Source organism: Caloenas nicobarica, chromosome 5 (genome assembly GCF_036013445.1).
Source record: "Caloenas nicobarica isolate bCalNic1 chromosome 5, bCalNic1.hap1, whole genome shotgun sequence".
Lineage (NCBI taxonomy): Eukaryota > Metazoa > Chordata > Aves > Columbiformes > Columbidae > Caloenas > Caloenas nicobarica.
In genome coordinates this window covers 42,386,752-42,414,208 of record NC_088249.1, presented here as the reverse complement: position 1 = coordinate 42,414,208, position 27,457 = coordinate 42,386,752, and the positions used below count along the sequence as shown (strand labels likewise).

General features: G+C 41.9%; 1 protein-coding gene across 1 annotated transcript in view; it reads right to left on the bottom strand.

Moving 5' to 3' along the window:
* The window catches only part of MADD (MAP kinase activating death domain), a 75,748-nt gene that overhangs the window by 47,637 nt on the left and 654 nt on the right, over positions 1-27,457 (bottom strand). Inside the window, exons 2-12 of the mRNA XM_065635761.1 lie at positions 14,355-14,547; positions 10,958-11,572; positions 8,040-8,343; positions 7,575-7,706; positions 6,246-6,359; positions 5,423-5,503; positions 3,587-3,643; positions 2,664-2,842; positions 1,834-2,069; positions 1,300-1,456; positions 216-313 (exon numbers count right to left, since the gene is read on the bottom strand). Coding sequence (XP_065491833.1) covers positions 216-313; positions 1,300-1,456; positions 1,834-2,069; positions 2,664-2,842; positions 3,587-3,643; positions 5,423-5,503; positions 6,246-6,359; positions 7,575-7,706; positions 8,040-8,343; positions 10,958-11,572; positions 14,355-14,416 — 2,035 coding nt within the window. The 5' untranslated portion in view covers positions 14,417-14,547. The remainder of the gene's footprint in view (positions 1-215; positions 314-1,299; positions 1,457-1,833; positions 2,070-2,663; positions 2,843-3,586; positions 3,644-5,422; positions 5,504-6,245; positions 6,360-7,574; positions 7,707-8,039; positions 8,344-10,957; positions 11,573-14,354; positions 14,548-27,457) is intronic.

Below are 27,457 nucleotides of genomic sequence, written 5' to 3'. Positions count from 1 at the left end.
TTGTTTATAAGCTGAAGAAATGTCTTTTTTCAGCCTACCCCTGGATATTGAAGAAGGAACATGGGAGACACTTTCACCTCAGAGCAAAAGTGCAATGGAACAATACTTTACTCTCATTCAGAGACTTAGAGGAGATATTTTTTTCCCACAGTGCAGATGAGTAGGGAAGAGGAACCTATGTGGACCTTGTGAAAGTACAGCTCAAAGTTACTTACTTGGGGTATCGCCATTAATGTCACATTTCATCATCTCACTGACAAAGTCACCGAGGGAGGAGTAGGAGGAACTTGAGTCGTCATAGTCGACACTGTCACTGCCACAACAGGTGAGAGAGAGAGATGAGTGGCAGCATACGAGCAACAGCAGGGCTTGATGTTTGAATGATGCAAATCAGCACTGTTTTTATGGGCCTCTTAAAAATCTCATGATATTACAGACTCTACAAACAAATTTCTGGCAAAAGCCAGAAGTCAGCTTCATGAAAGGTCAGAGGAAATGAAATAACTTTGAGGTATGTCAATAGATGTATGGGAAGACATTTAAAGGCTCTCAGCGAAGTTCATGAGGTCAAGCATAAGTGAGCAGGGAGTAGTGTATTAACTCTCAGTGTGAGTGTGTAGGACAACTTCAAGGGAACTGGAAATCACAAGTAAAAGCATTCCCACTAATGATAAATCCCACTCTGTCAGGACTACTGGTGCTGCGTAGAACGTAAAAGATGTGCAAGTCCAAGCCTGAAAGATCTCACAGGCTAGCAGAGAATGAAGGATAATAAAACTAGATGCAAAAGTCTGGGAAATGCGGCCAAAACTACTATAACAAAAAAAGTTTACTGCCATTTTACTGAATACACAAGGAGGTCTCAGGCAGTGGAGAGTATCAACAAGCTTCACATAGCCATGTGCACTGAGTAGAGGTTTGAAAGAGTGGTAGGATGGGTGGGAGTACTTGTAGTACTGCAACAGAAATAACCAGAGAAAGAACAGTATGGAATAAAAAAGCATTAGGGTGGGAGGAAATAGCAAATGTCAAGTGGAGTATAGGTAGCAAAAGAAAACAGGAAAATTCAAATGGAAAATCACACTAAATGAAGGCTTGAGAAGACATGAGCAAAGCATTAAGAGGTTGCTGTGATGACAGAGCAGTGAGACAGTTTACTTCAGTGTCAGTATTCTGCCCAGACAGAACAAATAAAACAGCAGCCCGGCAGGCTAGAGGAAAAGGCTGCAAATGAGAAGTAGGAGAGGCCCAGCAATCTGCAGTCACTATCATGTGCCTGGGGTTATGCTCCCCACTAACCTGTCATCAGTGGGATCAGAGTCTGTTTCTTTCTCTACTGGGACATTCAGCGCTTCAGCCAGCTGAGAATTGCTGTCATAGACACGATAGTGGATGGGCTGCAGCTGGTGAGCGTACCACTTTGGTTTGTCACCAATCAGGGCTGGGTCAAACATGTCTGCACAACACAACAAGGACAGAGTTAATTGAACTCATTTATTGGTGTAAAAAGCTTTGTTCAGAGTCAGCCTACCCCCTACTAAGTCTGGCACAAAGGAAGGGATAGTCTCAACTCCAAGAAGCCTACAAGACTTCTTCTCCATAAGCAAACAAGACAGCAGGTGAAATTAATTGGAGGAGCAAGTGGCTAATAGCAGGGTTAGCTTGACAGAGAGACATAAGGACATACATAAAAATAGAAAAATGTTCCTTGAACTGGATTTCCCTCCCCAGCAGGAATAATATGGTGTAAAACTAAGTCCTTCCCTAGAATCTCCCTGCTTTTTAAGTTCTTGCATTACACCCAAGTGCAGGAAAGGCAAGGCCAAAACTTACTGTTATGAATTCTTTGGAAAGCATAGTTAGTAGGGTTGAGTGACCATTCTCCAAAATATTCTACTGCCTGTGTCCTGGAAAGCTTATCTGCAAAAGGTGTTTGCTTCGGTCTAGAGGCAAGAAAAGAATTTGCCTGGAAGGCCACCACTGGTCGTGGGAAGAGACGAAGAGTGCGAGTATGCATCTGGAAACCTTGCAGAACATTTGGTGAGTTGAAGAATCTCACCATAGCAACCCTAAAAAGAAACAGAGGACAATATACCAGATAAAAACACAGAACACAACAGAACAGAAAACAGATAGTCCTTAAAAGGTATGCCATATGCAATGTTTCAAACCTTTGAAGAATGGTAACCCAGTACAAAAACCTAAGTCTTCTTAGAAAATAGTTGTCTTTAAAAAAAGAAGATCAAAACTCAAGAAATCACTTTGTTTTAATCCACCATCTCAACACCAAGACCGACCCAATGAGGAACACCATTCTCATCTCCACTAGCTGAGATGACAACCAAGTCTCCAGCCTTTTTTGTAGTTCAAGGCTTGTGATTTAAGCTGAGGTTACAATAGCAGACTGACAAGTCCAGGTAAAGCATATGACCTACAGGAAAACGCAAGAAAGAAACTACTCCCTCAAGATGCATACATGTTCATGCAGTTAATACATCTGAAATAAACACTGTCATTTCTGCTCTTTGTTCCCATGATGTAAAGTTGAACCTGCAGTAGAACCTGGAAGATGCTGCTGCCAACACAGGACACACAGAAAACCTGTGCTGCCTTCAAGTGCAAACTTTATGAAGACTCAACACTACCTTCCAGTTCAGCCTCACCTTGTAGCCACATCCACAGAGTCCACATCGTTTCCATAGATCAGAGGGTTGAATTCTGTGGAGGGAGTAGATTGCAAATCACTCTGTGGTCTTCCCAGCAGCAGTGGCACCTCCTGCCCCTCGTGGAACTTCTCTAGATTAAGAATGGGCTGAGTATTCAGACTCATGCTGGCCAGTGCCTAACAAGGGACAACATGATGCACACATTCAGCAAGACAAGTTATTCAAGGAACAAGAGAGATCAGAGCTACCCTGCCCTCTAGGCAATCGCAACGACTATGCATGCTCCATTAGTTTGTCTTAAACCATCTCCTAGGCTGAGTAAACAAATACCTCCAGGCCCTCCTTTACGTGGGTTGTCAAAATGATCTCCTCAATGCTAAAACAGTCCTGGAGCCAGCCAAGGAGCAGCACTAAAGTCCACTTTGCTAGATCATCCATGACATGAACACAGACAGTCCAAACCGGACCTCTAGTAGTATGGCACTGTGCACAACTTTTTGTAGAGTTATTCCCATATGTAATTTGAATATATCTTGCGATCTGGAAGCCTTGAAACTTGGCCATTCAACCACTGAGTTTGATATCCCAGGACGATGTGGAGACGTCTTTACTCAGGCATCTGCCTGTAACCTTGCAAAGCTCCATTTCCCATCTAAATGGGGTCTTCACCTCTCCAGAAAGCGAAAATCCCCTTCAACCCCTATAATGTCTTCAAGGCTATGCACTGGAGCAGCACAAGTGGTAAATCAGTCCTGGACACCCAGACCTAACCTAAATCTTCCTCATTTCTCCCATTTGCCCACTACGTCTTCATCTTTTTATTTCAAAAATAAATAAATACACAAAACAAAACAAAACCCAAAACTCCAAAGGAAAAGGGTAAAATGGAAAATCGAGGGGAAAACAATAAAATAAAGAACCTTGTTGTCAGGAGTGAGCAGCTGTTTCTGAGTGATTGCAGTCATGCTAACCAGACACTGGAGGCAAGATGGAAGATCATATGATAACACCAGCAGCCCATCAGAGCCAAGACGAACACATGACCACAGAGAAACAGATGGAAGGAAAAAAAATATCTATTACTACCAAATATCACAAATGAGAAGAAATAAAAGGGACCAGAAAAAATAGGCACATCTTGGGAAAGAGGTGTAACTGCCCCACCCCCAAACATTCACATCTGACCACTTTGGAAAGTGGAAAGGCTGCTGTCCTTATTGATGCAGCTAAGAACTTTTTACTGCAGCTTAAAAGCAGATATACTGAATTTTATTCATTGACACTAAGACCCAAAGGCACACAAAAGTGTTAGCCTTACTGATGTGGGTCACAATTTAGTCTTCTCTACTTTGTACAGCAACCAATAGCGCTCCTTCTCCTTTGCCAATGGTCAGTTGTTAATGATAATGCCTACAGGAATACGCAGGGACGTAACCTGAATTTGGGTGAAGGCTCTGAGTATTTTAAATACATCTTCAAGGAAACTGCAATTTGTTCTTCTGATATCCAATTTTGCCCTAGTAAGAGAGATTTGCTGAATAGTGCCTGAAATTGCAAGGGGGTGAGGCAGAAGTGGGGGGAAGGTGGATCTAACAAAACTCCAAGCAACACATTGCTTCCATCTGTGCTGGCAGCAGGTACCGGGATATCATAGAGGTTACACACTTTGCTCTCCTGGTCTACAAGGAGAGAGAAAGAGCAGAACTCATTACATTAGTAACACACTTTACCTTTAGATACTGCATGCAGCATGCATAAGGAAAACAGAAATAAAGAGATAAAACCTGCTTGACACGATCAGCCAGGATGACCCAAGCTGATTAATGGCTTAGCAGGACCTGAGAGGAGAGACTGAGACCTCACACACAGATCTGTGAATGGAGGGGGAACAAAGATGATCATAGCTTGATGGATCAAGTCAGAGTTTAAAGCCCACATGGCAAATGTAAAGGAGGAATCTGGAACTTTCTGCACCAACTGAAAACAAGTTTAGCCCCAAAAAACAGTAAAAACCAAACCATCTGCTGTGTCCAGATGCATTTCAACTTATCCCTCACCTGGTTAAGAAATTAACTGCAGTTATAACCTCAGTGCCCACTCACTTCTCCAAATTAACTCTCTCCATTAAGACAGAAAAGCAGCAACTGGATACCTGCCACTTAACATCTGAATCAACTAACACTGCTTTTCAAGCTCAATACGCTGTTACATTATAACATGGGGGATGTTCTAACTGGCCAGCTATATGAAAGAGGCATCTTAAACAGGTTGACAGAAAATTCCTAGTCCTGTGCTTCCACTACAAATGACAAAGGTGGAAGCAGCAGAGACAGCAAAAGATTAAACAGGTAACAAAAATTACAATGAAGTGCTCTGGAGAAAACTACGGAGAGATGTGAAACAGAATTTAGCTTAGTCAGGAGAAAACAATGTTAGAAAGTCATACAGCTCAGGGAGCTCAAAAGAAGACATCCCTATAATGTTGTTTAATCAGCCACCCTATTGATTAGCCCACCTCCACATTCAGAGTAGACCTCTCCATGACTGACCAAGGGGCACTTTCTTGAACAGGAGTATTCTAGTAGTCTGATACGTTTTCACATCCATCTGATGTGCCAGGATACACACCTGCTTATAACACATTTTGCTTTACATTTGCTGACTTGCATTCTTGTCCAGTACAGCAGAAGAGCTGCGCAAGACGACATCTGCTAAGCTCTACTGAATCCGAGTCCTTTCCCCAAAGTGCTTCTTACCTGTTTCAGATGCTTTTTCAGCTCTGAAGCTTCTGGTTCTGGCAGTGCTGGCAAAGATTCTGCATTTGTGGGAACAATCACCTGGAATTAAAGCACAGCAACAGACTAAAAAATCCCTAGCTGTAATCATTTCTAAAACAAAAACTCCTGAATCTCCACAACTGCAGAGACCAAAGAATAAAAGCCATAAAGTAAAATAATTAATTAAAAACAAACAAAAAACCCACCATAACAAACCCCACAACCCCCAGACACAGACATCTGCATCAATACTTTGATTTTCACTCCTTTATGGTCGTTATTGTTTACAATATCACAAGCAACAGAGGAGTTACTTTATCATCTACCACAAAAAAGAGAAGCTTGAGTGAACCCACACTCATCCTTCGGAATTTCCATCAAGTAGAATATGTCATACATATTTCCCTTGAAATAGCCTTGCTCATGCCCCAGCAGGAAGCGGGATACACAGTCCCGTTTGAATCATGACAACCAATGCTGCTGGAAGGCTCTTATCAGACTAAGGGTTTCTTAGGTTAGGCTGCAAGAGACAGGTCACAATTACTCAAGAAGACAGCTTTATCATTCGTTTGAGGATTTATCTTCCAATCATATAGCAAGATGGATTAACTGGAAAAGAATGCCTTATGAGCAGAAGAAATGGGGACCCTGAGACATGACAAGGAGCGGAATCCTAAAGTTGAAGGCGGGAGTGGCAAAGGCAGAGTGAGGCCAGGCATTCTTAAATTCTCAGTAGGTATGTTGATGGAAGTGCACAGTTCCCTGGAAACAAAGCCACAACGTCCTTATGGGCACCACTTACCCTATTGGTATCCAGGTCAATGAGCCATACATCATCAGGCATTTTAAAATCCAGTTTGTAAAGGAAGAAACTTGCTGGAACACCAATGATATAAGGTGTAGGGGCTAGAAGTAACTGAGAGAAAGAGGGACTTTAATAAGAACAAGATCTGCATTTGTTATCACCATGTTCTTCCCAAACATTTATTTATTATATGCAGTATGTTTGTAGCAGAGGAGACAACACAGAAGGCATTGATAAATATGTAATTAATTCCATACAGTAGAAACATTTAAAAAAAAAAAAAAAAAGGGAAGAAGAATAAAAGCTCCTGCTCAGAGAGCTTCAATTTTCATCTAGAAGAAAATAAATTTCCACCACCTGTGCCCCGCTCCCTGCCCCCAGGGATGTAATTTATATGGCTGCTGGCTCTTCGGAAAAAAACTTAGCTAATCTAACAGCTTGCCACATCTATCATGGACCAAGAAAAAAGATGTTCAGACTAAGAGCCTAGCGAGAGAAGCAGCAAGTCACACTCAGCTCAGACTGAGCCTGTGCCGTTGTCAATATGGCTTTACCCTTGCAAAGGCTTTACCTTTAGTCTTGTAACGGTAATTTGGTTTCAAAACAATAACATCTCTAGGAAGCAGAAGAAATGGACACAATTTTTCAAATTTACGTGGAAAACCTAAGGGGAAATTCAGGTTGTTTCTGATAAGGGCATCAGCAAAGGGAGAATGTATAAATCAGTGAGGCATGTGGCAGCTTGAGACCAGTGGCTTGGGAAGCTAATTTATTCTTTAAATCTAGAACAGTTAGTCACCTCCAAGGGGCAGTACAAGAACAAACCTGTTGCATCAGTTGCAAGATAGCACTGAAATAGTAAGATGACCTAAATTCTGTCTTTCCAGGCAAAATAATGAGCTTCTGCAGAGAGCTGACCCAGGTTCCCAGCTGAAGTAACTCAACAATTTTTTTTTCTGAGGAGAATAAATTGCAGTAAATAGTTTCTAAAATCTGAATCAAGAGCCCTCAAGCATCTTTAAGTATTACTCTGGACCCTTCCCAACAAACCTTAATACTCAGTTGGGGGAAAGAGGGTTAAATTGTGGATCTATGGCCTTTCAGTCCATTGCTTGTGACCTACTGTGAACTACTGCTTTGAATCATACTGTTCACTAAGCATGCTTTGAAGATACCCTAAATAAGTGCTGTTACCTACACTTTAAATAGGTAGTGGTGCTCAGAGAACATTTTCTGCAAGGCAGACTTTGCTACAATCCCTGAGAAAACAGCAGGAAAGGAAACAAGGACTACTTTGCAAAAGACCAATAAAGGAAAAATCTGTACCTGTTCTGCAGAGGCCATGCAGGTGGGAAGCAGAGGGATCACTGGGAACATGTACTCTAGTGGGTAGATCATAGCCACAAAGGCCATCACAGACATTGAGAGCGCATTATAATCTCGGGACTGCAATACAACCTGCAGTCAAAGAAAATCACATTAGCACTGCAGCAACCATCCACTTCTAATACTCCCCCCAGGGGTACACAAAGATAACAGCCTGCAGGCCTCTGATTTGAGGGCTGTGAACTGATAAGCCTCCATTAATCTGCCTGAAAACAAGCTCCAGGTGCTTGAGTGATAGCAAAACTGTTCCAAACAGGAACCTCAGAAGGAGCTATTCCCTCCCCCACAGACGGACTGACTCCAGGCAGTGCAGGAGACGGCTGTTCTATGCATCCAGCCTACCCTGGTTCCGAAGAAGGCAGAGCTTCCTACGTGCCTATCAAAGATCAACTCTTCCCTTCATACCTTGTGCTCCAGAAGGATGCAGGTCAGCACCTGTAGGCAGGCGTCCACTCCCAACAACTCCAAAGGCAGATGTAGTGGAAAATCCACCAAGGTGAAGCGGGAGGGATCGGGAAGAGCAAAGGTCAAAGCCGGCTGCAACTCGTGTGGCAAGACTTCCACATCCACCCGCTTCTGACCAGCGACAGGCATCGGTGAGCGCAGCAGTCGGTAGATCCAGGCCTCGATCTCCCGCAGGTCGTGTAGCAACGCGCTAGACTTTTCTTCCACCAGGAGGGAGCCTGTGAAAATCCGCCACATCGTATCCCTGCACAGGGAGAACAACAAGGTTAATACTCCAGGAGCTTCAGTTCACAGCCATTCCGCAAGGCTCTTGCAGGGAAAGGGCAGATCCACTGAGAATTAAAGGATGCAGCTAACAAGCATTTGGTCACACAGAGGAATGGAAGGCAGGGATTTAAGCTTACTGAAACAATTGCTGTGGGGAAGTATAAACCTTTCAGTGGCAGGAATCAACACAAGTATGTGACTAGTAGGAATCAACACAAGTACAACGCTTCCATCTGGGAGTTCATTCATTCATCTAAAGGGTTCTAGTTCGGTCCAGATCTCTGAAGATCTCTCATGACCCTGGTGCCTGAAATTCAGCATGCACATAGGATGCTCTCGTATCTCACCCAGAATTGTGGCAGACAGAATCACTGTAGGATTCTGCTTCCAGCAGTCCTACAAATCTTTGCAAGCATAGGAACTAAACCCGAGATAATAAAAATATGCCACATCAAGATCTCTCAGATGTTTTGGCACGATAAAATACTCTTTTTCATCCTATCTTAAATTGCAGTGTATCATTCTTATGAGCTGAATAACCCAGAACGGATGCATTTCAGCTGAGAATATAAATTTCTGAAAGCTCTCTAGAAAGCATTTAGACACCTTAGCGAAATAAGCAGCAATTTTTCCATGCCCCAAGCTAGCAATATGTAAACCTGTAGCTCACAGACAGGCTGGCCAAAACGCATGTACAGCATTGCCCAGGGCCTTCAGAGCTGCAAAACTTGAAACTGGGTCTGACGAGGGAAGTGAAGTGGCTTCTCCACTTCAGCAGTGAAGCCTGCAAACCTGCTGTAGCCATTCTGCAAAAAACTTCAGCCTGATAAATATCTTCAGTTATTGTTATAGATCCCTTAGAATGGTGTATGTTCAAATTAGAGGTTTTACCTGACAGTTCACAACTTTAAACAAAAAAAAAAAAAGGAAAAAAAAAAAAAGAAAAAATATTATGACACTGGAGGCTTCATAAAGGAAGAAAAATTAGGGAAATTTAAGGCATCAAAAGAAGGCAATTTGAGATTATGCTAAGTGATATACATTTCAGGCATCATGGTGCTTATCCTCCACTCTTCCTTCAGCTGCTTGTAATGCACAGGGCATTAGGTTGTTAACAGACACACTCAACCTTTTGCAAGCTGTAAGGATTCAGTTTCACCTTTATTCTGCCACCACTTTAAAACTATTCTACTATTCCAAGTCACAGCTTGCAAATCACACAGTAATTCAAACCTGCTGCTTTACTTTTTCCAGAGAGATATGCTCAGCTTTCCTTCTCTTGCCTTCCTCATCTGTCACTCAGTTCTTCTCTTTAAGAATTATGTCCAACAAGAGCAAATTCTTTGAATACCACATGCCATTCAAACACTGGAATATTTTAGCACCACTTTCAAAAAACAGATGAGCTCACAGAGTTGACAAAAATCATGAAATTTAGCTTTTTTCTGCCTCAGTAATTATCAGACCAAACCAAGTGGCAAAATAAGCTCCCTTAATACATACATCCAGTGGATGGGGTGGGAAGGGAGAAGTTTTGTTCTGGCAGAATCATTTTTTCCCCAACAGTCAGTGGGTTCAGGTCATAAGCCCAGGATACTCTCCTAGAACTATTCCAGGGCAGTAGCCAAGTAGGCCACTCCTCTGTGAACAGGAGAGATTTCCCCTTTCATGCAAAATGTAATGAGCTTATAAAGATGAAAATTAGAGATGGCCTGTCATTTTTTGCTTCTGACAAGTTTAATTTGCAGTGTACCAAGCTACTTAACTCATATTATGAACCACCTCACAGCCCCGTCCATCTTATTATTGAGATAATCCCCTCCTTCTCCAGAGATTCATTTTATATTTTCACTTTTCAGTTAGCATACTGGAAAGGAAAATATCATCCTGGAATGCAGGTGTCAGGCACAATAGCACAGATATACATCCATGACCGATATACCTAAAAACATAGTTCTTTCTGTACCCTACAGTGCTACAGCTTTTGTTACATACCCAACATTACAACAGTAGATATGTAAGATTACTACATTGGATTAAAAATACACCAGGTTCCTGTTAATTTGCTGTTACCAACCCCCATTCCCATATGCTTCCTAGACAACTCCTTTGTTTTCTACCTCTTCTCCCTCACCCCTTCAAATATTGTACTTTGATCTCTTTCAGCCGTTCCTGCTTCTCTAGTCTTTTCTCTCCCACGCTGAAGTTCAGATTGTTTCATAAGCTCATTAAGCACACTTTCATCATCTCCCTCTTGCCCCAAGTGGAAATACTCTGTTATTTCTTGGCTGTTTCTAATTTGCCAGAGAATCAGTCCTGACGTACACTGCCATGGAGCTTATACACCAAAGGAACAGTAACAGCATCAGTGCTCAGCTCCAGAAAAGATCATGCTCACTCAGTGGTTAGCAGGATAGTGCCTCCTTAGGCGTATCAAAAATGAAAATCATACCAGGTTACAGAATCAGACAGAAGTTTTAAAGAAATCGCCATAGCAAAAAGGTCACCCATTGGCGTCTGTCTGCTTTTGCAACCACACCTGCAGCCATAAACACTGGGAGAAAAAAGTTCTCTCTTCCCCTTCAACATACCTCTGCACTCCACGAGGAATCCCCAACTTCTTGCCCAACAATCTCTCACTACAGCAGTCCACAAGTCTCTTGAGGGTGTACAGACATTCACGAAAGGTGGAAAAGAAGGGATAATGACTAAGGATGCACAGAGAAGTCAGAGTGCTGTTCCGAGAGCGATGGCCGCCTTTGGCCAGACGTTTACTGCGCGGTGACCGGTTCACATCTGGGGTTGACTCTGTACTTGGAGCCTGCAGTGAAGAACCGCTCTCCGAACTCTCGGTGCTCACTTCCTCTTGGGGTGCAGAGGCATCCCCAGATTTGGAGGTTTTCTGTCCTTCCCGAGCTCGATGGCCCCCTGTGCCTTCTCCCTTCTCCTTGGGTACTCGCTTTTGGAAGGAGCGGTAGAAGTTGACACAGATTCCATAGCGAATGACACCTGTATCCTTGTCTGTGAGTGTGAAGACAAAGGAAGTGTCATCACGGAAGCTCATACGTTTTTGCCGCACGCTCAGGCACCCTTCTGGCTGGCAGAAGAACACAACATCAGGAGGTAGAGGGAAGTCCACATGGTCTTCTAGAGGGTAACGTCGCAGCAGTTCAGGAGTCTGAGCAACACTATCACTACTTGGCTGCCTACAAGAAAAAGCAAACAAAAAAACCATACACAGTTGACTAATGAAAACAAAAATCTTTGGTATCTCCCTACTAACATGTCAGGAGCCTGTGGGCTCAGTGTCATCTTTGGTTGTTCTCTCTCCTACTATCCAGGGAAAGTGCAGCTTCTCAGTCACTAGCCACAATGCTCAATCACTAGCACAAGGCCACAGTTGCAGAAAGGCTAAATAAAAGAGTCTATACCATCATTACGAAGGCCCAACAGGAGCCTGTTCAAATTTGACTGAGAAAAGGACTTTCATCAGTATGTTTTTCCTAGGAGAACATCGTATTGTCATGTTTCCCTGACTATGATTTCCAAAATGAATTTAACCACACAGGTCTCTGGGCAACACTTGGGTAGGAAATACACCATCCCTCTCCAAATATACAGTCAGATGAAAACCCCCCAGATTTCAGCCATTTATGAACAAGATGAAAAATTAAATGAGAAAATCCCGTATCAATTCCTAACTGGGAAAACGAAGAATTTACTAGAAAAGAACTCAGATAAATGGTGGAATGATATGGACCTCATCCTGTAAAATTTTCATTTAAAAGTTATAGCAACAATAGTTATACATATATATATTTTAAGCTGGATTTGAAGTGTAAGTTACTATAAAAGCCATGTAGTAACATGCAGACGTATGTAACACTGTAGCTCACCAACCTTTGTACCACAAATCACTAACAAAACACAAAGACAAAAAGGCAATACTGTTTATTCGTAATTTCCCACTAGAATAAGAGATTCTTTCAAGGTATTAACTATTTTCCTACCACTACTTTTCATGAAAGTTACCAAATAACTACCAGAGGAGTAGTATGAGATCCACATAGAGAAGGAAGAAAATACATCCCCAGAAAAAGCTCTCTTTGATTTCACCCCTTTGCTATGAAGTCTGATCTCCTATCATTTTCTAAAGTAATTAGTATTTAGTGTCATGTTTACTAAATGGGATGTAGGAGGCCTGGCTCCACCATCGCTCTCTTATGGGATGTCACACAAGACATTTTCTCATCATTTCAAAACACAAATGACACTTGCTTTTCTCTTATATGAGAGGTGAGAAAGCCCAAACAAGTACTAATAGAATGCTTGTCATTTACAAAAGAAAATCACTGGTGTAAATAGCTCTGCTGACTAATTCTCGCAAACTAATATGTTATTAAAGAAAAAGTAAAAATGCTTTCATAATAAAGCATAAATTAGTAACAAAATTTATAATACCCTGTACAGTTAAGTACTGAAATACTGCACAAAAATAAAAAAGAAACCCTAAAAAGCTTTTATATATTAGTGGACACAACTAATGCATCATCTACTGAAGAAGAAATGTCAAATAATTCTGGTACTGTTTAGAGAGTCTATTTGGCAGTAAATGGTTTAAAAGAATGTCATCAAAGTACCAGTGAATATATCATCAGTTCAACCCTTTGCAGTACTATCAGCTACAGATAGAAAGACAGAGTATTCTCAGACATTTAGAAAATTTGCATTTAATAAAAGGGAATACTTCCAAAAGGCATTCCTATTTGTGCTCGGTGGATAATACATGCAACGGTAAAGGCCACATGGAGCTTCTAAGGACTTGGCGGTAGAAGCTACTTCAGTCAGCTCCATCTCTTATCATGGGCATTTGCTGAAGTCCCTAATGAGACAACAGACCCCTGAGCATCAGCAATGCAGCTACCGCTGCCCAGCAGAAAGCAAGAGAACCACAGGAGTCCAGAAGTTATGCTAGCAAATTAAGTGAGAACATCAGACACTGTAAGCATCACTGGAAGAGGCAGTTAACATTTCTTCCCTCTTCTTGTCGTAGTCAGTGACAAACATATTGAAAACTTGGTTATTTTTCTACAGGCAATAAGAAGCAATTAAACTATTAAATTATTCTATCCATAAAATACAATAAAACAGTTATTACTTAGGATTATGTCATTTCTTCCACTTTGTCTATTTAAATACTGCACTCAAAGTATTCTGAGAAGAAAATGGGAGGCAAAGCAACCGGGTGATGCACATAAACCACTGATATTTAGAAATGGAAGTAAAATACACTTTGGAATACACCCATTAAATACACTGGCAGAAAGTTACTGCATAAACTTTGAACAGAATAAAGAAAAATAACATTTACTGAGCACACGTGTATTTGACAAACAGAAGAAATATCAACCTCACATTTCATATATGCTTTAAGTAAATATGCATAACATTTTATCTATTGATCGTTAATAAGACTTCAAAAAAAAAAAAAAGCATTCAAGTCATTCCTATGAGGATAAATGAGTATTAGAGGGAGAAACAGCCAAGGAAGGCAAGTTCTAGATTATTTTTTGAAAACTGAGTTTACAGACTATACTTCAAAAGCTAGAAAAGTAACCCCAACCTAGTATTTTACTTGTATGTGGCTTTCAGTACTTTCAGTTTGTGAGTCTCTCTATCCTGGTGCCAGTAGAAACAAAGTTCAGATACGCATGTTACCAGGGAGTCACCTATAAACAGGCTACTCTTATCACCCTTCGCAGACCCTTGAAACGAAGTGTAAAGACCACAAGTTAAAAACCTTTGGCTGCACTAGTATCTTTCAGAAAGTGCCCTGGCCCAAGCAGATGCTCCCATGACGACAGCATTCTGCACGTGTTCCTGGCAGCACTTCCTCAGCACCACGCAAGGCTTCATCAGTGTATGTTGAGCTATTTACTCCCACTCTACTGCCCAAGCAAAAGCAGAGCTGAGGCTCTTTTACATTACCTGGCTCCAATGATCACAAGATAGTCGAGTAACCGAGGGCAGATTTTCTTTTTCTGCACCATTGTCCTTAAGGCCCCTTCCTATGTCATCTCAGTGAACTTCTGTTCATCGATCCAGCAGTCAGTTATCCAGCCACCCGTGGTCGACTGCCTTGGGGAACAGAATCTGCTTGGAACCGTCTGGCAAGTCCAACCTACCATCAAGAAAAACAAGAGTGTCAAAAGCACAATCAGGAATATCAAATACATATAAACTTTATGACCTTAATCACATTCCCAAAAAGCCTCAGTGTTCTGTGCGGGCCATCCACAGATCTCTCTCTTCAAGAGTACAAAACCACAACCACACTCCCATAAAAGCAGAGAGCTGAAAAACACACAAAAAAGTACAAGAGGATCTCAAGGAAGACCACAGACAAACAAAGCAGCGTATCACTGGCAAAGAGCTATTCATGAAACGGTTAGAGGCAAAAGTATTGTCTAGGCAAATCCCTGGGATTCCTACAGTGCTTGGAAAGGAGCTTTAATTGGCAATTCTGTACAATTAAACACCACTGAAGAAAAAAATGCAACCTGAACATTAGCTGTCTGATAATAACTACAGAAGGGGTAAGATCAAAAGAATTCCAATATGATATAATGCACCTCATCTGCCCAAACCTGGATGTGACCTAGGGCAAGAATAATCTCCACAATCCCCAACAACTGCGATCTCTAACACTTTTTCTGTGAAGATACAGAACTGCAGTTCTACACAATTGCAGTTTGCAATCACAAAAGTACTTCTTGTAAATCATACTGTGTCTTTCACTTTAATCAATTCCATTTATCTGGCATATCTTCACCATTTGTTCAACACCCATGCCTCATACAGCTACTTTCTCTGCCCATTTTACAACAGAAAAATCCTCTCGGCACAACTGTTATTTTACTGCAGCATTACTATTTGTCAGTAACTATGCTTAATAGACATCCAGAATCCAGTAAGCACTGTAAAATCATTTTTTCCGATCCTACCATTCATACTTCATTGAATCAATGAAAGAGGGAAAAAAAAAAAATCTTTAAAAGTAATCCAGTTCCGTATTACAATGTTCCCTGCCTACATTTGGAAACAATCTGAAAACAGAAATTTTCTGTAACAGAAAGTTCTCGGAAACTCTAGAATCAGAGATGCTCAAACTGTACTACAAGTTTACTGAGCATCCCAATGAAAGCATTAATGAAGTTATTTTATATTAAAAAAATTGAACTGATTGCCTTTTGGGGCATATTCATAGTAAGGTTTCTATTTCAGTTCATGTTTACATCCTAAGGCCATGACATAATTCAGAGAATCATTATTACTATACTGAACCCCTTCTGTTCTGGAGCTCAAAGTTTAGATTTTATTTGTATAAAAGTACAGGATTTACTAACAATTTGAAAATCTCAGCAAAATTAGGTAATTTTCTTGATGTTTCTCTCATTACTTCACAACCAAAAGCTATTTAAAGGCACTGTAAGTGTCAGCATCTCGCAACCATGTTAAAAGTCTAGCAACTTAATTGCTTTTTTCCCAGTCCTTCACATTCCAGGTACAGAGTTGGGGAATTTTATTCATAAGCCCTCCAAATACCAGAAAGAATATAAACACACACACAAAAATTATGCATACGATTTATCAGAAAAGGAAAATCATACTAGTCAGTATTAATTATGGAATAATTAACTGAAAGAAACCCTAACCCTCGCACACCCAAAATCCCATACTTTTTAAAACTTTGTGGCATGGTTTTAGTAGATCCTCAACTGCAGCAGTTGTAGGTTCCAAAGTGACGGCACTATGAATTACCTTCTCTGAGCAGCAATACTTCTATAAATTATCTTCTGTGAACAACAGAGAAGATACAGACACAGGAAGCAAAGCTCCTGTTTCTTCACTTTAATGATATTATTTAAAACATTGTAGAATCTGTCCTGCAAGAGCTCTTGATCCAACATATTCTGCAAATATCTTGGCGAAGATAAACTTGAGAGGAACAAAAAGAAGTTGGGATGATCAAGTTTATCTTTTTGCCTTCAGTTTGAATAACTATTTTGTTTGGTTTGTGGGTTTTCTTTTGTTTGTTCGTTTGGTTCAGGTTTTTTCTGTTGTTTTTTTGTTTTGGTTTGGTTGGTTTTCCAAATAGCTTTACCCAGAACTCTTTAAGGAACTCACTGTCCACTTACAGATGCAGCATGACCGACTAAGTTACCACAAGGTAATCTAGAATTATGACTTTGAAGAAGTTTCACTACTCAGTGGTAACCAAACATATGTTCTTCCTATTCTACTCTTCAGTGAAGGTGGAGAAAGTAAACTGTATTTACAACGACATAAAAACATATGCAATGACTACAGACTACCTGAGAAGCTACAAGACCACAACCTTGTCTTACCTTTCAGCAACTTGCCCATACCCTGTGGTTTTTCTCCTATTCTCTAGCCTGGAGAACATCTCTTACAACTGCAATTCATTACACACCTTTCCCACAGTTCTGCAAAGGAGCTAGCGAGGTATGCAACATAAAGACCTCCACCAAAACCTTAAATTTTCAAAAGAGTATCCCAGCAGACAAGCAACATATGCAAGGCTTCCAATGACCCTGGAATGGCTGAAGCTGTAACGCCATACATAAAAGATTGTCAGTTTTAAAAAAAAAAATACTTGAGCACTTCCTGAGATTTCTGATTTCTGCTGCAACACAGGGAGAACAGACTGATGCAGATATTCTGCAGGGGCTTCTAGAGGCTCCTTTCCTTAGCTGCTTACTCTTAACAGGGCCATAGTTACAGTGAGACATAAGACGACAAAGGCTTTCTTTCGGAAGATGAAGTTTTGTTGGATTGGAGGAAGAAGTAGAAGAATTAGAACCAAGTTTAGGTTTTTTGCCTTTCCCTATTCGATCTCTTGCTTCTTCGGAGATGTAGTAAAGGCTGACGATGGCAATTAAGGAGCATTAGATCAATATTTGCTGGAACTGACCTTCCTACTCCTAGTTGGAATCAGACACCATAGTTGATGATGTGTATAAACCAACACAAACAGGCACTACAGTCGTGCCTCTCCCTGTCTACTAAAAGCTTGATTTCAGGCCAGTGTAATTCCCTCCCCTGTACCGGCAGAAGTGCTTGTGCAGTTACATGGTGAACCAGATCGTGGAATCGATACGGACTAAAACTAACACCCTCCTCTCTCCTCCCTTGCCACTTTTGTTTTTACTAGGTTATTTCTAAGACTTTGTTCATCAAGTGGCCACACAAATGCTTGTGCGGGCACAAAGAAAAGGTAGATGTAAGCGGCTAAGGGAATCTGGAAAATTTGATTGAACACAACATAACCACAGAACTACAGGCTGCTCTACAGGCAATAAAGAGGTAAAGCAGGTTCTTTCTCAGAGATTTGCTATCATTCTTCATCTAGCTCCTGGAATTTACAGACTAAGTACATTAGGACAGAAAGAGATCAAACCAAGATACTTCCACTTCTCTTCCATGCTGGCATTTGGACCTGAACTGAGAGACTATCTTGACTGTGAGATGGTACAGGTTTGCCAATGATGGTCTCTTCTCTCTCTCAAGCTGCTTTAACTTTAGGTGGCTTTTTCTGAAAAGGTCTTCTGCATTATGCTTTCTCTTTGCAAACACCTTGGAACCACCCCTTTGAAGGCTGAATTCTCAAGCAATGCTTGAGAAGAAACTTTATATAACTTCAACACAAGAAAAGGAGAAAAACAAAGTAGTGAAGGCCATCACAGAAACATACTGCACAAACATATCACTTATGAATTTAAATAAGCACTCATATGGATGGTGAACAGGTTGGTGAGAACTAGCACTACCCACATACTGTAGCAGCTGTCAGCAATACTCACGAACCAGCAGAAATTGGCACAGTAGCCCAGACACAAATACAAAGGCCAGAGCCAGCACTAACCCACAGCCTACCAGTAACTCAAGTCAAAAAAGTGTTCAAAACAACACTTCTATTACTGGTACTACTCTACACTTCAAAATTCTCCAAGCACCCACGCTTTAGGTTGTATCACAATTTCTTAGAGGACAATCTGGATGGTATTCTGCAATTTAAAGTCCTCCCAGAAATAAAAGTCTACATTAACACACACACACTCATGAAAAGCACCACAACGCAGAACGGATGTGGTAGCATGTAGGAACTTCTTATCAGTTCAGAGCCATCTCTGTCAGACTGATACCCAGCACTAGTCCCAAGAGACACCCTTGTCGCATCTACCCCTTGGAGTCCCCAGTCTTTTTAAAGGTACCTTTTCTTTCTAGACACAAAGCTAGAGGAACAAAGTAATTCAGTTGAAGAATAACTGGAACACAAACTGTTAACCCAACTTAACTCACAGTCATTTTCCTCACACAAAAGCTTCCAGCTTTGTAAGTCCAGCCTTACACTCAACTGTACGATAGTCAGCAGGTATTTCAATCACTGCTTGAAAAAATGACATTAAGACATCAGAAGGTGATTTTCCAACAAACAGATGTTAAGTCCTGCTTTCCTTGCAACTCTTCCATAGTTTAGGATGGTACAGGAATAAGGCCTCTCCTTTCATTATCTCCAACTTTTATCTGGTACAAGGATCATCCTGCACAATTCACCAGTGCATGGATACCTTTATAACATAAATCAGGGTCATACAACTGAATTTACTAATGGATTGGATGAATAGCATGCAATGGGACATTAATTTCTAAGAGAAAGAGAAGAAGTTGTGAAGGAGATAGAATTACAGGACAGAAGCCACACGAATTCTGGTTCATTGAAATCTTGCCTTGCAAAACACCAGATTTCCAGCCATGTCCAAAAGGAACTAAATTTTCAGTTCTAAAATGTCCTTGGAACATCTCGAATTTCCATTTATCCTCAGCCAAGACAGTCTGTACTCAGTTCAGATCTATAGTCACTATGCCTGACCTTATTGCATTGTTTGCTGTGAACTCAAGATCCATACCAATGGGACTAAACTGAAAGCTGAAACAAACACAAATAGGGCCAGGAGTTTCAATGCCCAATTTTTGGTCAATTTATGTTTCCTTTTCTCACTTTACACACCTTAAGTATGCTGAGTCAGCTATCTGCTAAGCTATGAGAAATAAGTGCAAGTACCTCAGGACCAACCAACCTCACCTGTGTGGCCGGGAACCCCACTTAACTCACTGTACAACTGGAATCAACACAGTGTGAAGCACTATATGAACTACTAATTGTAGCTTTGACCTGTATTTAGACATTTTAATAATCTTTATGGAATCTTTACCACTGAAATTTGGGTTACTTCTTCCTCCAAGTCTGTTTCAAGGGATTCCAACCATTATCTCTGGTATAGCACATACTATTTTTGCTTATACTAAACTTCTAAAGCAGCAGACAAGCAGTCCCCGTTTCACATGAGCCATTTTACACTTTCTCTGCTTAATAGCTGTATTAGCATTAAACACTGCCAGTAGTTTTATACTTAAAAATATGCAACATTGTAGGAAGCCCATTATACCTACTATCCAGGTACTACAGTGGTTCTACTAACACGAGAAACAGAAATGACAGTGTATATGAGTTGAGAACATGCCCCTCTTCTCCAGAGCTTAACAGAACACGGAAGAATTTCTGAAGTCAGACCTGGATGGACTTGCTATACTGGTGCAGCTGCTTTATGTGTTACCATCCACCTTGGCAAGGCAGCAGCGCATGCCAATGCTGCGACTCCTAGATACTAGCACTTTCGCACAAAAAAAAAAAAAAAAAAAAAAAAAAGAGGCACTTTCAAAGCATTGCAAGCATGCCTAAAACATACAATGGCGTATTTATCTAGTATGGTTTGTCTATAATATAGGTGTGGTTCTGTGAAATGCCTAGGGATAGTTCCAAGCATAACAAATCACCCAGTAGAGAACAGGACTGCAGGCAGTATCTAAAAGCATCCTCCCTGGAGCACACGCCATCACTTGAGTCAGTAACAGTTCCTTACAGATAAAACAGCAGATGCATCTCAACTGCTTCCACTTTCCATCTATCTATCTATATATCCATTAAGCTCAAGGGAAAGGACAGACTACATCTGATTAAGGAAAACTAGAGGATGAATTGTGAAAACAGTTTTTGGCAACACAAAGACATCACTGGAAGCTCTTCTGAAGAGTGATAAGAATTTAAAGATTTCTTCCTTTCCCACTACTAAATTATATTATCTCTTTGCCTTCTGAAAATAGTACTGACATAGCCAAACATCTGTAGCTCCACATCCGTTTTCCAGAGCAAAATGGAGATAGCATGGATAGGGATGCTGACAAATAGAACGAACACGACCAGAATTAGTTCACAAACAGAAGTATCATGCCACACGGACAGAAGCCTTTCCGCAGCATCACAGAGTGAAGCTGGACTGATTTGGGTTCTCAGTTGCTATAGGAACAGATTTCCCTGTCCTTGTCATATGCTGGCCCTTCAGCAGTGCCTCCTCGTTCCCCTCTGCTTCAGCCAAATGTTCGGCTAAGGCAGCCCCGCTGCACCTGCAAGGCCACTCAGTCGCCACACATGCACATGCCGTGAAAACAGCCCTACAGGTAATCTGATTCAGATCAATCTCCATAGCAACCCAATCTTTAGTCCCCAGATCTTAGCCTGTCGGGGCTATTTATAGAGCAGCTGCAGCGCTCCCCCGGCTCCGCTCCCCCGCCAAAGCTCCCAGCCCTGCTACAAACAACCTTCACCCCGGCACAAGGGCCGCCTGGGGCTACACCAAAACATGCCCCTCCTGGCACCTGCGGCCCTGAGCTAGATGACAGCGTAGCATCTGCAACATGCTAAATGCCTCCCAGTGGGTGAGGATTTCCATATCCACGAATACTACAAATATCAGAAGTCATCATTGCTCAGGAAGAGCTGAGTACCAACGGCAGCTGACAAAATCCTCTTACCCAGGTACCCACAGTATGCTTCCACAGACACTCACTGCAGCAGACATCCAGTCTTGCGCAAAAAGGACGTGCAAAGTGCGCTAACACAAGCGTGAGATCCTAACTGGAACTTGTGGGCAGCGGAAAACACAAAGGACTGGTCCCAGCAGTACGTGCCCCACAGGGGCACAGCTGTACCCACTGGGAGATGTTTCAAAGCCACACAGCTGGGACATTCATCTACTAATTGTTTTCTTAAAAAAAAGAAATAAGAAAAAATCAAGACCAAGGCCTTGAATGAGCTGTGAGAGATAAGCATGTGAAAAAGAACAGTATGTGATTACTGTTATTCATTTTATTCTACTACACTCTTGGGGAAAGCCATCAACAATAAACTAATGCAGGAGAAACATCCACTTTTACAGTGTGCTACTTGCTAATAGGAAGGAGATGATAGATTTTTAGGCTCAGCCTCAGTTCATTTTGCACACTTCAACTTAGGGTAAAGACCTTATTCTCCTCCCTTCCTTTACTACCTGCAACACCTCTCTCATCACCCTCCCTGCAGCTCCTCATAGTGCAGGGCGTGCAGAGCACTACTCACCATCTTCTCACAGAACATAAATTCCAGCATAAAAGCCCTCTGTCATTCCGGTCAGTTCTAGTGCTCTACACTGTTTGAATTTAAATTCACCTTTTATTTAAAAATAATCTCCAAGCATTTGCACGAGACTACAGTAACACAGTAGCTTTGGCTCCTTGCCTGTCACTCTTTTCAAGTCTGTCCTTTTTTTCCCCTCCTTGTGCAACATCACCATCACAAAATACAAGAGCCTTCTCATCTATTTCTATTTCATCAGCCTTTCATCAAACCTCAAAACTCCAGTAGCAGCTGCTCATAAATTTTGCAAGGGGGTGGGGGGCAGGAAGGCAACCCAAAACCTCAAAACCTACACAGCACTCCCAAACTGAATTAGCCTCACCTTCTGCAACCACTATGGCAGTACATTCTTTTCCAAACCAGAACCGCTTTCAGCTGAAGTTCTGAGCTGAGAAACTTTCCCGCTGCTTTTGAGTGCAGCTGAGACCCCAGCACCAACAAGATGTTTCCATTCCCAGCCCTCTGCCCAGTTCCCGTTTGAGAAGCAGGTCACAGTTCCCATAACATGGGCACCGGCGGGTTTTTTTTTTTTTCCGAAAGCCAAACACTGCAAACATACAGCCATAAAAAATTAACACGAAACAACAAAGCATGTGACACTTAAATTGAGATCACTGCTGGATGCAGCTCAACTGCTAAATTATTCAGGGCTCTCCCCCGCCATGGTGAGCAGCTCCGAGCCAGGAGCTCAGAGAAGGGACTGGTACAAGAGGACAGCAGGTAGAAAAGTCACGCTGCAGACAAAGAGCCAGGAGTGCGCCAGCGAGTAGAGGTTTCTCCTCTCACATCGGTTTCAAGCTGTTCACGTGTGACATCGCTCATAGCACGACCTCCCCCAAATACAGGCACACGCGGCTCTCCTCCCTGAAGAGAAATGACGGGCTCCCTGGGGTCCCCACAACAAATTCCAGCCACGTATAAGGCAAAAAAGGGGGACACTCACAACCAGTGTGGAAACACTGAAACATTGCTCGGGATAACGAGAACCGGAAAATAAAAAGGAGTATTTGAAATAATCCAGTTATTTGGCTGTTAGCACCATAGAACTGGTACTCAGAGCCTCACATCTGTTTCGCCTCACCTTAGAAACACTCAGCCTGAATCCCCGTGTGTGCCATCTGCCTTGTTACTCCTTCTCTCTGTGCACCTTCCCCTTCTCCTCATCGACACTGTGGAAGACCAGAAATTCCTACTCTCAAACCGATCCTACTATTAATTTTGGTGATAAATCATAGTACCAGCTGGTCAAAACTGAAAGGAAAGCAAAGCATTTTTTTCCCTGCTAGAGCTCTGGGACGTGGGAAGCACATGTTTGGCAGACTCATCCACATATAAATATCGGAGCGAAGAAGGGACAGGAACCGCCTCACGCAACCGTCAGGGCCAGTGAGTGACAGAACCAGGGGTCCCGAGAGGACCCCCTAGACAACAGCAGTCACCACGGCAAAGGAGGGAGGGAAAACACAACACCTGCTGGATTCGTCTGAAGTCTAACGAGAGGAAGACAGAAGAAATGAGGTGGTCTAGAGGCAAGAGCAAGCACGTCCAACTCGCAGCTCCAGCAGAGCGCGGTTCAACCGCTATCAAGCGGAAACAGACGCAGACACGGCAGCAGAGCTCTTGGGTGAAGCAATTTTGGTGAATACCAGTTTCAATTCTTAATCGTCTTTCTCACAAAAAGCTCTCCTCTCCTCCTGCCGTCTGACGCGGAGCCAGAACGTCCCATCTCCCACCACAAGGGTCTTTCCAGAGCGGGTACAACACACGCACTTGATACTGACAGTGGGAAATTCAGTTAGAACATAAAGGGAAGCGGGACACAACCCAGGTGCTGAACTTACAGACGTGACAAGGAACATATGAAGGAAAAAAATGCTGCTCTGCTTGTAAGATAACACATAGTTCCTGGAGGTTATCAAATACATTACTGTCAATCTGGGTATCTTCATCCCCTGGGTAAAAAACCCCAAGGTTAATTGCCTGATTATCACAAATATCACTTAGAACAACTGTTTATAAACTAGTCACAAAGAAAAGCAAAAAGAGAGACCTGACAGACATCACAGGATACACCAAAAGCAACGTGATGACCGTCAGGGCTGCCGCTGCTGTGAAATATTGAAGGCTGTAGAAGAAACAGGAAACCATGAAAACTTTGTTCCTTGCCGCTACACCGATGTATTACTCCTCACATTGACCTGGAAACACAACAGTCTCTCATTTAACGGCAGTGCCTAGGAACGCAGCATGAGAGCTCCCTCAGCAGAGGTAATTCAAGCATATGCAAGCAGCACCTCTTTCTTTTTCATCACTGCAAGGGTCCTGCTGTAGCGGTGATTAAAAGTAAACACAGCCTCTCGCAATTCAGTGGTTTCTGGGCACCAAAAGACACAGCCTCCCCGTTTGGGAGTTCTCTTGGCAGTATGTGGGTTATTTCTTCAAAGTTTTGCTGGGTTTGGGGTTTCAGCTGGTTATTCTAGTTCCAAGAAAACGAGCGGGAGCATGTTTCTCAGTCATCAGCAGTAATTTTCATGTGGTCGTGACAGGTTTAAAGGCCTCCAGTGACAGATAATCTAATCGCTCTAAAATTATTTTCTAGCTCAGACAACAGAGCAAAGACCAGCTGAATTATATGGGCTCAGATACAGGGGGTGAACAGGAGGTTGTTGTAACAGTTCTTCATAGCTCCTGAGGTGGAGAAGAAAAATGCAGCAAATCCTTCCATCGTCAAAAGAAACATCGCGATTATGCCACAGATTAACAGATTATCCCACTAAAAACATTCCCTTCTAATTGACGCCTCGTGCTGCTCATTCTTATTCCACTTTGTGTCTCATCAGGTCACTGAAGATGCTTTTCCTTCATGAAAATTTATACCCTGAAATAGATGGAGATCGTTTAAACTGGCGGTGCTATTAATCTTGCATACCAAGCTTTCATTCTTGCTTCTAAATCCTTTCCTCATTGCTGCAAATCCCCTATTAGTAGTTGTATTCTGTGTTTTCTACTAGTGCATTGAATAACTACGCCAAAGCCTTTCTGCTGAGGGGCTGCCCGGAAATTTAATGCAGTATTTCTTAAATGCAGGCACAACAGAGCCAAAGGACATTAGCAGGAATTAATCTGGGTTGTAACATATGCATTGCCTGTCTCCGATTCCTTCCTAATGGAAAGTGAAACATCCAACTCTGTACTTGGTTTTAACAAAAAAAAAAAAAAAAATCAATTTCCACATTGTAAGCATGATGGCACTACCCACCTAGTTAAAAAACTAGAGTGTGATGTGACAGCCAAGTCACTAAATTTTATATCATTTGTTATCCACTCTCATGCACTAGATCTCTAAGAATATTTTTCCCAAAAAAATAATTTCTCTAACAAGCATATGAGGAAGAGAAAATCGATTCGTTCAAGTGTTGTAAATTAAAAACTGTGAAGAGATTTATTCTCCTAGAATTCGGCGGTACTTGTGACTTGCTAATTTAATACCAGAAATTTTCAGAAATATTTGGTTTTTCAACTGACTCATTGCAAAAGGTATTAAATGGACCAGGTTGAACACCTTTCCAGAGATATGTCTAGATATTCTGTCTATACATAACTTGAATATCTGGTATGGTTTGAGGTGAGAGGGGAGAAAGCTATAAATGATGAGGCTCTGTGACCCTCAAGCCAAGAAAACAAAAACAAAGCCAACATTAATTTAATTTAGGAAGATGAGATGACCAGTGGTTTAGTAAGAGCTGAGATGCATTGAAGCCTCTACCATTTCTACTACCATTTCACCATCGATCCTGATACTCTGAAACCTAAAAAGCTACTTCGGCTAGGTGGGCACAGCTTACTGCTAAAAAGCTGTTAAACTTCTATTTCTCTGTCTCCAAAATCCTTCTGAAACAGACTGAAGTTGGATGCCTTGCTTGCTTTCAAAAAATTACAGAATGATATCAAGGCTGAAGAAGAGATTTGGCCTCTAGAATATTTATGTTTTTCCACGAAAACTTTAAATTAGAAGACCTGTTTTTTGTCACTTGCTACACAGCCTGTGGTTCACCACCATTCATGGCTTTGGCACATAACACAAACATCATCAAAATATATATTGGCCATATTATGCGTTTTGTATGGAAGCATTCTTTCAGTGTGAACATTATTTTCCTTTTTGCCCACCCAGTAAAACTAGAACTGTTTTAAAAGCAGTAATAATGTGGAAACCAATGCAGTAGGACTCTAAAGCTTACAGCTTTAGTTTGTTAATTTGGAAATAAACTCCAAACTCCGGACTTGCGATACAACTGCAGCACCACTGGACAGGCATGTGCAAGATCTTTATTGCAGAGAGGCTATTATTATCTTCCAGACAAAAGTGTTCTAGAGACCTGCTGATGATTTCCCATTTTATTAAACACACAGTAAGATGCTTAATGAGCGTATAATTAATTCCAGGGTATATTAAATTGGGTCCGAGAGCTATGCATTTTCTAACAATACAACAGTAAAGCAACAGAACTATTTTATAGCTGGAATGACTGATCAGTTCTGTATTACATAACACGCTATGAGGGGATGGCCAGATTAGATCCTGCAAAAACTGCGTTTTGGCTATGTTAGATGTCTGAAGTGCTCTCTTTGATGTGTCAGGATTGCAGATTTTCATTAGTGCTGAAAACAGCAAGTACCTCCTGTGCCCATCCAAAACAGCTGCCAATGTTCAAGCAGTGTAAAGTCCAAAAAATGAAGACACTTCCCAAATAACCTATATTTAGATGACTTCGGTTTGGTTATGTGACCCTCAGGACGCCACAATACATCTTCCCTCCCCCTCCTTCTGCCTGCCAGTAACACCCTTTTTGCAGATAAGTGATGCTGCAAAGAGCACGGCAAGGACACTTGAGAGCACACCAACAGGAACGCTGACCCAGAGTTGCACTGAATGTAGAGAAAATGGCTGGCTTGCCCAGGGAAAGCTCAACATATCGCCGGATTCACGGTTCCACGCCATCGCCATGGGGCTGCAAATTTGTAATGTATGTTATTTTGTGTATGTCTGAAAACAGTGTGGTATATGGGCGAGCTGCGGAAAAAAGGGAGAGAAGCCAGACAACAAATCGGTTTCCTCCAGGGCTTATCATTTCTCTAAGCAATGCTTTATCGTGACTCCACACAAACAGCAAGGCAGACCAAGCTTTCTTCCCTCCCTCCGCGTGGAAATAAAAGTGAGCAACACGGCACGGTAGTGACACCCATTTCTAAGGAAAAAGTGCTCTAGATTTATAGGTCACTTCTGAGGAAACCGCCTAGCATAAAGTGGATTTCCTATTCTATTGTCTTGGGGAGCAACAGGATCTGCTGTTCACAAACCCAGGAGTAAAAAGCACCTTTCCAGTCACATCAGAGCAGCAAAATCCCTTCGCCAGCGGCACATCTCCCCTCGCCAAAGGGGCTCGGTCCGTTCCGCAGGTCCCCGTTACCCGCCCTCCGCGTCCCGTCCGCTGTC